At 43.5% G+C, this 12,669-nt stretch overlaps 1 protein-coding gene across 2 annotated transcripts in view; it reads left to right on the forward strand.

The window, feature by feature from the left end:
* Positions 1–12,669, forward strand: part of RNF121 (ring finger protein 121) — an 88,661-nt gene that overhangs the window by 31,899 nt on the left and 44,093 nt on the right. For both annotated transcript variants that reach the window (XM_002708529.5, XM_008264615.4), the window contains one exon: positions 3,146–3,287. In XM_002708529.5, the coding sequence (XP_002708575.1) occupies positions 3,146–3,287 (142 nt within the window). The remainder of the gene's footprint in view (positions 1–3,145; positions 3,288–12,669) is intronic.

A 12,669-nucleotide genomic window follows, 5' to 3' on the forward strand; every position in this document is an offset into this window, starting at 1 on the left:
CTGGCCGTTGTGGCCATCTGGGGAGTGAATCAGTGGATGGAAGATCTCTTTTTCTCTGTTTTTACCTCTCTCTGTGACTCTGACTTTCAAATGAATAAATCTTTTAAAAAGGGAATATATTTAATAATCAAGGTATATTGACAGGTAGTGAGCTTTCTGCCCCTAAAGCATTAGAATTTTATTCATTTATTAGCAAATATGAATATCTACAATGTGCTAAACACTGCTGGGTCTAGAATAGATTATCTTAAAAGGCATATGTTGGGGCCGGCGCCACAGCTCACTAGGCTAATCCTCCACCTTGCAGCGCCGGCACACCAGGTTCTAGTCCCGGTCGGGGTGCCGGATTCTGTCCCGGTTGCCCCTCTTCCAGGCCAGCTCTCTGCTGTGGCCAGGGAAGTGCAGTGGAGGATGGCCCAAGTACTTGGGCCCTGTACCCCATGGGAGACCAGAATAAGTACCTGGCTCCTGCCATCGGATCAGCGTGGTGCGCCGGCCATTGGAGGGTGAACCAATGGCAAAAGGAAGACCTTTCTCTCTGTCTCTCTCTCTCACTGTCCACTCTGCCTGTCAAAAAAGAAAAAAAAAAAGAAAAAAAAAGGCATATGTTGGGGCCTGTGCTGTGGCATTAGTGAGCTAGGTCTCTGCCTGTGACACTAACATCCCATATGAGTACCGGTTCATGTCCCGGCTACTCTTCTTCCAATCCAGCTCTCTGCTATGGCCTGGAATATTAGTGGAAGATGGCCCAAGTCCTTGGGCCACTGTATCCATGTGGAAGACCCGGAAGAAGCTCCTGGCTCATGTCTTCGGATCGACCCAGCTCTGGTAGTTATGGCCATTTGGGGAGTGAACCAGCAGATGGAGGATATTTCTCTGACTCTGCCTCTCAAATAAATATTTAAAATCTTTAAAAAGAAAAAGAAAAGGCATATGTTTTTAGCCATTTGAAGTAAAGATTGCAAAAACAGTTTTTGCATTGAATGAGAACTTAAACTGGGGAGTTCTCTGATCTGTTTTTGATCTCTTCTTTGATTTCATGTTGTACACATCCATTCAATTATATAGTGTCTGAGAACATGGAGCTTTTTTCTTGTTATTTTTATGCTTTCCTACAATCCTTACATATTTAAAATGTTCTTTACCCTCTCAGCTTAGCCTGTCCTCACAACCCTATGAAGCAGACAGAAGAGATAGTGATTCCCTTTGATGATGAAGAAATCGTAATGTAAAGATATAAGGTTTCTTGGTCAAGGCCTCAAAGGTGGGTCTGAACCTAAGTTTCTGACTCCCCATCCTGTTCTCTTTGTCATATTCTTCCTCCCAAGGTAGAGGCTTTTTTTTCTTTAAGATTGATTTATTTGAAAGGCAGAGAGAGAGAGAGAGATATCTTCCATCCGCTGGTTCACTCCCCAGATGGTTACAACAGCTGAAGCTCGATCAGTCTGAAGCCAGGAGCCAGGAACTTCTGGGTCTCCCCCATGGGTGCAGAGGCCCAAGGACTTGGACCATCTTCTACTTTCCCAGGCACATTAGTGGGGAGCTGGATTGGAAGTGGAGGAAACAGGACTTGAATTGTCGCCATAAGGGATGCTGACACTGCAGGTTGTGGCTTTACCCGCTACGCCACAGTGCTGGCCCCCCAAGGTATAGTTTTATGTAAGACAAACCCTTAGGTGCTGAAGCTGATTCATTGACTAGCATTTGGCTGGTGACACTGCCCATCAAGTTTTCTCCCCTGACATTTTATTATGAAAAATTTTAAACTTATAGAAAAGTTAATATAATTGTATAGTGAATACCCTTATACCCACCACCTAGATTCTACAGTTAAATTTTTGCTATATTTGCATTACTATTTATCTGTAATTCATCCCACTGGGTTATTTTTGCTGTTAGTGTTTCATTGCCCTTGGGAGTTGAATGAAGACATCATGAGTGTTGCCCTTTCTTCCCTAATACCTTCTTCCCTAATACCCTGATGCATGGAGAAGTTGTATGAACACTTCTTTCTGCAAACTACATAATCCAGTTTTCTAACTCCTTCCTCATTCTTCTGTCTTGGCTGCCTCTTACTCAGAGTGGTAGGGGTGGTTATTTTTAGAGGTAATTTTGCCAGTATTGACTCAGAGAGTCACTTGTGCCGATTCTTAAGACCAAAGAAGGGGCCAGTGTTGTGGCATAGGAGTTAAGCTGCCATCTTCAATTCTATCTGGGTGCCAGTTCAAGTCCTGATGCTCTACTTGTGATCCAGTTCCTTGCTAGTGTGCCTGGGAAAGCAGCGGAGGGTGGCCCAGGTTCTTGGCTCCCTGTTCCCTTATAGGAGACCTGAGTGGAGCTCTGGGCTCCTGGCTTGAGCTGGAGTAGCCTCAGCTGTTGCAGCCATTTGGAGACTGAGCCAGTGGATGGAAGTTTGTCTCTCTCTCTCTCTCTCTCTCTCTCTCTCTCTATCTCTATCTCCCTCTCTCTGTGTGTGATTCTACCATTCAAATAAGTAGATAAAGTCTTAAAAAAGGATTGAAGAAGGCTAGCCTCACATTAAGAAAAAAAATCTTAAGCAGTACTCTCTAATTACTGAACTTCCTTGAGAAAGCTGTTTACCTGTGAATACTGATGGTGAAATCACTGTTGGATTAGAATAAAGTCGAAGCAGATTTTTCAGCTTTTAACTAGTCTTAAGCATCCCTGGCCCAGGCAAAGACGGTAGGGTAAATAAAATAAGATTTTTATAGTGGTATCAGTACACACTTGCTGTCATTGACTAAGAGTCTGAGGTATTATGACTATAACTTCTCTGGGTGACTTTTCTGCTAGTGACAAAGTGAAATAACTCCTGAAATGGACACTGATGCAAACTTCTCCTGTAAGAATGTCAGCTGTAAGCCATGGGGTGCAGGCAGCAGATCTACCTGCAATCTGAATAGTTGGGCTTGATTGCTGGGGCCCGTGGAGCCTCTCTTCTATCCCCCAAGCACTGTTGTCTAGAGCATGTGTCCTTTTAGCCCCCGATTTGCATGGTACACTGCAGCAGTGAGGCACAGGAGAGTTTTCTGAGCTAGGGACTGGTGGGATATCCCTGGAAAGCACTGCCACTGTACAGCTACACCATCCCTGACTTGGCTTACCCCATCTGTTTGGCTTTCAGGGTTGAACATGCACGCATGCATGCCAAGCATCGCGGCCATGAAGCCATGCACGCAGAAATGGTCCTTATCCTTATTGCTACCTTGGTGGTGGCCCAGCTGCTCCTGGTGCAGTGGAAGCAGAGGCATCCGCGCTCCTACAACGTAAGCCACTTTGCTTCTCATTCTTTTTTGTCTGTCATCACAGAGGTCATCACAAGACCCTTCTCAAGTATTCTATGGCACAGCCAAACCAGGCCACATGTTGGCAAAGAAAGATGATAACAATGAACTTTATGTATGAATGGTGAATTGTGTGTGTGTGTATATGTGTCTAAGGGGCAAGTGATTCAGAGGGTAAAAACAAGGATAGACCATGAGATACTTTTCCTGGTCAGAAAAGGTAGATCCTCCCTTTAGACTTCGTGGGACATACTAATGAAATAGATGTTCATCAGAAACTATTAAGTGGAAGAATGGAAGATTACTGGATTGGGAAAAAAACAGCATATAGTGAATCTTACAAGTAGGATTTAGATTCTGTTAATCTAAATAAAAAAAAAATTAATGGAGGAAATGAAGGAAAAATATGACATACATAAAATAGGTAAGTGGCAGAAGTAAAATTTTCCTTATTAGTACTTTAAATGTGTTAAATTCTATTAAAAGGCAGAAATTGGTAGATTGGATTTTAAAACCAATGTTTCTTTGATATGCTATTCACAGAAGGCTCCTTTTTGATATAAAACACAAAGAAATTGAGAATAGGGGCAGGTTTTATGATTCAGTGGATTAAGCTGCTGCCTGCAACACTGGAATCCTATATCAGAGTGCTGGTTCAAGTCTTAGCTGCTCTGGCTTCTTATCCAGCTTCCTGTTAATGTGCCTGGGAAGGCAGCAGATGTTGGCTCAAGTACTTGTATCCCTGCCACCTGCATGAGAGTCCTGAGTTGAATTCCTGGCTCCAACCTGGCCCAGTTGTGGGCTGTTGTGTCTATCTGGAGAGTGAACCAGTGGAGGCAAGATATTCTCTCTCTCTCTCTCTCTCTCTCTCTGAGTGTATGTGTGTGTCTCCTTCTTGGTCCTTGTCACTCTGCCTTTCAAATCAATAATATATGTGTGTGTATATATAGATATACATACATACATATATATATATATATATATATATATAGAAAAAGATAACCTGGATGATGTCACTGTGGTGTAGCGGGTAAAGCTGTGCCTGCAGTGTTGGCATCCCATTTAGGCACCGGTTTGAGCTCCGCCTGCTCCACTTCTGATCCAGCTCTCTGCTATGGCCTGGGAAAGCAGTGGAAGATGGCTCAAGTCCTTGGGGCCCTGCATCCATGTGGGAGAACCAGAAGATGCTCCTGGCTCCTGGCTCCTGGCTCCAGGCTCCGGATCGGCACAGCTCTAGCCGTTGCGGCCAACTGGGGAGTGAACCAGCAGATGGAAGACCTCTCAGCTGCCATCTTTAGCTGCTTTCCCAGGCACATTAACAGGGAGCTGGATTGGAAGTGCAGCAGCTGGGACTCAAACTGGCGCCCATATGGGATTCCAGCACTGTAGGCCAGGACATTAACCCGCTGCGCCACAGTACCTGCCCCCAGTGTGTAGTATTTCTAAACACAAGCAGAGAAATGCCATGGGGCTCTCACTTTGCACTTGGGTTATGAGTTTTCTTATTTTTGCAGGCTCAAGTAAGCCATATTGGTAATCTTCATTTTATAGAGTAGGCACAATTTAAAGTAGGCACGAACTGAGAAACAGGCTCATCTCAATGGTCAAGTGTGAGACACTAAGCCCACCCCCAGCAGCCTAGCCTACTAGATGGTATCTAGTGCAAAAAGCCTTGGTGTCACAGGGCCTTCCACACACTGTGACCTGAAGGCACCAAGGTTCCTACTTGTAGAACACTCCTTCACTTGAACTAATTGGAGGGCAGCACTGTTCAGAAGTGTTGCCAGCTCAGTGGCAAAGATCAGCCTCTCTTCCTCCCATGCTGCAAATGGTGCCTTGATTCCTTTGATGAAAACTATCCAGAGGCAACATATGGCACAGCTGAAAATGTAAAATATGTATGGGATATCTTTTTCTTTTCCTCTACCTCCCCCCCCCCTTTTTTTAAGATTTATTTATTTATTTGAAAATCAGTTATACAGAGAGAGAAGAAGAGGCAAAGAGAGAGAGAGTTCTTCCATCCGCTGGATCACTCCTCAGTTTACTACAGTGGCTTGAGCTGCGCTGATCCAAAGCCAGGAGCCAGGAGCATCTTCTGGTTCTTCCATGCAGGTGCAAGGGCCCAAGGACCTGAACATCTTCTACTGCTTTCCCAGGCCATAGCAGAGAGCTGGATTGAAAGTGGAGCAGCTGGGTCTTGAACCGGTGCCCATTTGGGATGCCAGCATTGGAGGTAGTGGCTTTATTGGTTACACCACAGCACGGCCCCTCTCTTTCTCTCCTAATTGTGGAATCTTTTCTTTAAGCAGTGAAAAACAGTTAAGAGGCTGCTCTGCTTGATAAAAAGGATTTGTAATCCCAACCCCTCTGCTTCCCAATTGGAATCTCTGTAGGACTCATCAAAGTACTGTTAGAAAACCACTGATGTGTTTGTTATTCACTAGTTAATCCTTAATAGGAAATGTGACTGTAACTTAATAAGGCCACTTGTATGAGGAACAAGCATAATCATCTGTTAACTTGTCTACCACTCCCTGTAAACACACAAGACTTCATTGGTGAGAGAATATGCTAACACTTTGGCATACCTTTCACTGGGAAACTCAAACATGTATCTTTAGAAAATAGGAAGAGGAAATCTGTATTGTTCTTTTTTATGTCGCTGTTATGCAATAATGATGTACATTGGTCTTGTTAAAACGTTTACTGTGTAAATGAGTATTTTTTATTGCTTTAAAGTAATAACTTTGGTAGAAGAAAATTACCTAAGAGGTTTGTACACAATGGCGTTTCTTGTCCTCTTTGAAAATTATCATAAATTGCAGCTGTTTTTCCTTGGAGGCATTGCAAAATAGATCAATCTAACTTGATTAGCCAACTTTCCCATTTTCTAGCTATATGATTTTGTATATCTCTGAGCCTTGATTTTTTTTTATCTTCAAAGTAGGGTGATACCTACAGAGTGATATCTATTTCATAAGTGGAGAAGATTATAAAAGATTATGTCATTTTGGCTGCTGTTATTTCCACTCCTAAGAAGGAAAAAAGCTCAAGGACATAAAAACAGTCTCTATTGAGTGGGCATTTGGCTTAGTGGTTAAGATATCTGTCAAGACTCGTGCATTCCATAGTGCCTTGGTTTGATCCCTGGCTTTAGCTCCTGGTTCTAGCTTCTACGATGCACATCCTGGGAGGCAGCAGGCAGTGGCTCGTGTGGTTTGTTTCATGCCTCCTGTGTGGAACACCTGGATTGGATTTCTACTTCATAGCTTTGGCCCATCCCAGCCCTGGCCATTGCAGGCAACTGGGAAGTGAATCAGTGAATGGGAGCTCTGTCTTTCTGTCCCCGCCATCCTCTCCCTGCCTCTTGAATTTAAATAAATAAATGGAAGTCCTCTTTCAAGTCCTGTTTTATGTACAAGAGGAATAAAATTTTACTTTTATCGAGGTATAAATTTTGTGTAACAAAATTCACCATTTTGAAGTATATAATTTTGTAGCTTTTGGTACATTCACAGTGTTGTGCAACCATTCCAGAATATTTTCATTACCCCAAACATAAACCTTGTACTTAACAAGTAATTGTTTTATATTTTCCCCTCCCATAAGACTCTGCAGTGTCTGACCTGCTTTCTATGTATTCAGCCATTTTGGATATTAATATAAATGAAATTATACAGTATGTGGCCTTTTTGGTTTGGTTTGGTTTGGTTTGGTTTGGGTTTTTTTGGACAGGCAGAGTGGACAGTGAGAGAGAGACAGAGAAAGGTCTTCCTTCCATTAGTTCACTCCCCAAATGGCCGTCACGGCAGGTGCGCTGCGCTGATCCGAAGCCAGGAGCCAGGTGCTTCCTCCTGGTCTCCCATGGGGTGCAGGGCCCAAGCACTTGGACCATCCTCCACTGCACTCCCAGGCCACAGCAGAGAGCTGAACTGGAAGAGGAGCAACCAGGACAGAATCAGGCGCCCCGACCAGGACTAGAACCTGGGTGCCGGCCAGTATGTGGCCTTTTGTACGTAGCTTGTTTCGCGTGGCATATAATGTTTTCACAGTTCATTCATGTTGTGTTCAGCTATGAGTACTTCACTCCTTTCATGGCTGAATGATAGTCTGTTGTATTAATGTAATAGGTTTTGTTTATCCATTCATCAGTTGATGAGCATTTGGTTGGTCCGTCTTTTAGCCATTGTGGAAAATGATGCTATTAACATTCATGTGTAAATTTTTATTTGAATATCTGTTTCAATTCCTTGGAGTATTTTATCTAGGACTGGAATTGCTGTATCATATGGCAATTCTCTTAACTCTTTGAGGAACTGCCAATCTATTTTCCACAGTACCCATACCGTTGTAAAAAATTCATTCCAGCCCACAATGGATGAGGTTCCAATATCTCCACATTCTCACCATTGCTTCTTATTTCTCTCTCACTCTTTTTTAAAATTTAAGAGGCAGAAGGTGAGAGTGAGAGAGAGAGACAGAAAGACAGCAGGAGAGCTCGCATCCACTGATTCACTTTAGAAATGTCTGCAATGGGTGAGGCTAGGCCTGGCTACAGCCAGGTGCTGGGAACTCAAGGCAGGGCCTCCACATAGGTAGTAGAGTCCAGATAGTGGAGCTATCACAGCTGCCTCCCAGGGTCTGTGAATTAGTCAGCTTTTCATTACTTTATCTAAAATACTGGAGAGGAGCTCTATGAAAGGAAGAAAGAAGGCTTATTTTGGCTCACGGTTTGGAGGTTCATGATCCGAGATCATCAGGTCACCTCAATAGACTAGCGTCTGATAGAAGCTGGCAGTGGTGGAGCATGCATTGAGAGCTAGATGATCACATGGAGAATCAAGAAAAGAGAGACATAATCTTCCTATGTATCTAACTCTTGCCAAGTACTGCTTTCCGAGGGCTATCCTCTGATGACCTAAAGATCCCCCAGCAAGGCCCATGTCCCAGATGTGTTACTCAGATTAAGTCTCCATTCTTAATCAGTTAACATGACCGTTAATACAAGACTTCGGGGTTCAAATGTATGCATGAGTTTGAAGGACCAAATCTTTTTCAAACTGTAAAAGTCCACATTGGTGGGAAGCTGGAATCAGTAGATAGAGCTGAGAATCAAACTCAGGCACCCTTGATATGGAACCTAGGCATCTTAACTGCTAGGATCATTTTATTTTTTTAAAGACTACATTTATTTGTTTAAGAGGCAGAGCAGCAGAGAGGAAGAGACAGAGACAAAGATCTTCCATCTGCTGGTTCACTCCCTGAGTGGCCACAAAGGCTGGAGCTGGGCCGATCTGAAGCCAGGAGCCAGGGGCTTTTTCCGGGTCTCCTACGAGGGTGCAGGGGCCCAAGCATTTGGTCTATCTTCCACTGCTTTCCCAGGCCATTAGCAGGGAGCTGTATCAGAAGTGGAGCAACTGGGACTCAAACTGGTGCCCACATGGGATGCTGGCACTGCAGGCGGAGGCTTAACCTACTATGTCATGGTGCCGGCCCTTACATAAACATTTTTTAATTATGAAATGGAATTCATCTTTTTTTGTTGTTGTTGTTGTTGTTGTTGCTTATGGTTTTTTTGTCAAATCTAAGAATCTGTTGCCAAATCTCAGTTCATAAAGATTTAACCCTATGTTTTCTTTGAAGAGTTTTATAGTTTTACATTTAGATGTTTCATTTCGAATTTTCATAAATGGTATGAGGGAAAAATCTCACTTCATTCTTCTGCATGTGGATATCCGGTTATTTGTTAAAGAGATTTGTTTTTGCTTTGAGTGGTCTTGACATTCCCATAAAAAAATCAGTTGGCCAGGGGGCCAGTTCTGTGGCATAGTAGGCTGAGCTTCCGCCTGTGGTACTGGCACCCTGTATGGGCGCCGGTTTGTATCCTGATTGCTCCACTTCCGATCCAGCTCTCTGCTGTGGCCTGGGAAAGCAGTGGAGGATGGCCCAAGTTTTTGGGCCCCTGCACCCATGTGGGAGACCCAGAAGAAGCTCCTGGCTTCGGATCAGCTAAGCTCCAGCTGTTGCAGCCATTTGGGGCTATTTGGGGAGTGAACCAGCGAATAGAAGACCTTTCTCTCTGTCTCTCCTTCTCTGGGACTGTAACTGTACTTCTCAAGTAAATAATTTTTTTTTTAAATCAATTGGCCATAGATACTTGGGTTTAATTTTGTACTCTCAGTTTTATTCCATTGATATATGTCTATTCTTTTTTTTTTTTTTTTTTAAGGGAAAGGGTAAATTGACATGGGAACTCTGACCAGCCAGAGGGAAAGGGCGAAGAGAAAAGAGAGGGGGAGTCGAGAGAGAGAGTGAAGAAGAGCGAGAGATTTGGAGAGAGAAGACATGTGTGGGAGAAGCAGGTCCTGTTACACCTTTCCCTGGGAAGTAGAAGCATCGAATCCCATTGGGATTGGGGTGGAGCTGACACCTGTGGTTGGGCTGTCTGATCACCTGGCTTCCAGCAACGGCGGCGGGGACTAGAGCCTCGGAAGTCTGTTCTTAACGGAAATACCACACTGTTACGATTACCATAGCCGTGTATTAAGTTCTGAAACTGGGAAGTATATCCTCCAACTTGGTTCTTTTTCAAGGTTGTTCTGGCTCTTCTGGGTACTTTGCCATATTCATTTTAAGATCAACCTTCCCATTTTTTGCAGAGAAAAGTAGTTTGGGTTCCATTGAATCTACATGTCACTCTAGGGGAGTGTTGTCATCTTAACAATATGAATCTGTTAATTTATGAATAGAAGAAGTCTTGTCATTTATTTGCATCTCTACTTTCTTCCATCAGTGTTTTGAAGTTTTATTCCAAAGTTTTTATTCCTTTTGATGTGATCTTGAATACAGGTGTCTTTGAATTGCTCATTGCTAATATATCTGTGTGTGGATTCTTTAGGATTTCCTGTATGTAATATGTCATCCGAGAATAGAGATAGTTTACTTCTTCCTTTCCAATTGATACCTTTTTGTTGTTGTTGTTTAACTTTTCTTGCCTAATTGCTTGTACTTCCAGGACAGTTTTGAGTAGAAATGGTAAAATGAGCATCCTTGTTGTTGGTTTTTTCTTTCTCACCCTGATCTTAGGAGGAAAGCTTTCATTCTTTCACTGTTAAGAGTGATACTCAACTTGGATACTTCATGAATACTCTTTGTCATGTTGAGGAAGTTCCCTTATGTTCCTAATTTTTTGAGTGTTTTATCATGAGTGGGTATCGATTTTTCGAATGCTTTTTTCTTTTTAAATGATTGTTAGCTTTTCCTTTATCCTATTAAAATAATATATTATGTTGGTTGATTTCCTTATGTTGAAACACCGTAGCATTCCTAGGGTGAGTCCCACTAGGTCATGATATATAATCATTTTTTTTCTTTTTTTTTTAATTTTTGACAGACAGAGTGGACAGTGAGAGAGAGAGACAGAAAGGTCTTCCTTTTGCCGTTGGTTCACCCTCCGCCAGGTGCTTCTCCTGGTCTCCCATGCGGGTGCAGGGCCCAAGTACTTGGGCCATCCTCCACTGCACTCCCTGGCCACAGCAGAGAGCTGGCCTGGAAGAGGGGCAACTGGGACAGAATCCGGCCCCCCGACCGGGACTAGAACCCGGTGTGCGGGCATCGCAAGGCAGAGGATTAGCCTATTGAGCTGTGGTGCCGGCTAATATATAATCATTTTAATATGCAGCTGGAGTCTGTTTGTTAGTATTTGTTGAGGAGTTTTGCGTTTGTAAGGGATGGTAGTCTCCAGCTTTCTTGTGATGGCTTTCTCTGGTTTTGGTACCAGAGATGCATTAGGAAGTGTTCATTCCTTTTCTGTGTTTTGAGGAATAGTTTTGGTGTCACTTAAAAATCCTTTGCGTGGAAGTCAAGTGATCTAAGATGTATGTCTAGTACTGCTTTCAATTAGCAGTGGACCTTGGGCAGTTACTTCATCTTAGTCTTTTTTCCTCATCCTAATGTTTTATCTTTTGAGTGAGAATTTAAGACTAGACGATTGCTAATGTCCCTTCTAGCTTTAGAGTATTTTTTTCATTTTTACTCTATGTAACTTCAGAGACCTAAATTCAAACTCCAGGAATGAATTTTAGGAATACAAGTTTCGGGGCTGGTGCTATCGCATAGCGGGTAAAGCCACTGCCTACAGTGCCGGCATCCCATATGGGTGCTGGTTCAAGTCCTGGCTGCTCCACTTCCAATCTAGTTCTCTGCTATGGCTTGGAAAAGCAGTAGAAGATGGCCCAAGTCCTTGGGCCCCTGCACTCGTGTGGGAGACCTGGAGGAAGTTCCTGGCTCCTGGTTTCGGATCGGCTAAGCTCCAGCCATTGGCGGCTAACTGGGGCATGAACCAGCGGATGGAAAACCTCTCTCTCTCTCTCTGCCTCTCCTTCTCTCTCTGTGTAACTCTGACTTTCAAATAAATAAATAAATCTTTAAAAAATGCAAATTTCATGGAGCTGGTGTAAAAAGAATACAAATTTCATGGAGCTGGTGTTACTGCAATGTATGCCCATATCCAAGTGTCAGGTTGAGTTCTACTTCCAGTCCAGGTTCCTGATAACGCACTTGGGAAAGTAATGGAAGCTGATACCTGGGCCCCTGCCACCCATGTGGGAGGTTGGAGTTCCTGACTGCGGGCTCTGACTTGGTCCAGACCTGGCTGTTGGGGGCATTTGGAGAGTGAATCAGCAGATGGAAGATAACCTCCCTCACCCTCACTCATTCATTCGCTCACTCTCTGTGTCACTCTGCCTTTCAAATAATTGAATAAATCTCTCTCTTTTTTTAAGATTTATTTTTTATGTATTTGAAAGGCAGAGTGACAGAGGAGACAGAGAGAGCAATCTTCCATCTGCTGGTTCATTCCTCAAATGGCCACAATGGCCAGGGCTGGGCCAGGCCAAAGCCAGGAGCCTGCAGCTTTTTCTGGGTCTCCCTGTAGGTACAGGAGCCTAAGCACTTGGGCCATCTTCTGCTGCTTTCCCAGATACATTAGCAGGGAGCTGGACCAGAAGTGTAGCAGCTGGGTCTCAAACCAGTGCCAGTGTGGGATGCCAGCATTATAGGCAAAGGCTTAACCTGCTGTGCCACAATATCAACCCCAAATAAATCTTGTTAAAAAGATACAAATTTCAGCTAAATATCCTAAGAAATTTTTCAGCACTGATAGCTATCCCACAGTGGAATGAAGTCTTAGAAGGGAATCATCTTGAGATGGGCGTTTAGCACAATGGTTATTAAACTGCTGCTTTGGGATGCATTAGACTGCCTGGGTTTAAATCCCAGCTCTATTTCCAATTCCATCTTCCTGCTTAACACACTGTAGGACGTGGCAGGTGAAGTCTCAAATGTTTGAGTTCCTACTACCATG

This window comes from Oryctolagus cuniculus, chromosome 1, assembly GCF_964237555.1.
Source record: "Oryctolagus cuniculus chromosome 1, mOryCun1.1, whole genome shotgun sequence".
Classification (NCBI taxonomy): domain Eukaryota; kingdom Metazoa; phylum Chordata; class Mammalia; order Lagomorpha; family Leporidae; genus Oryctolagus; species Oryctolagus cuniculus.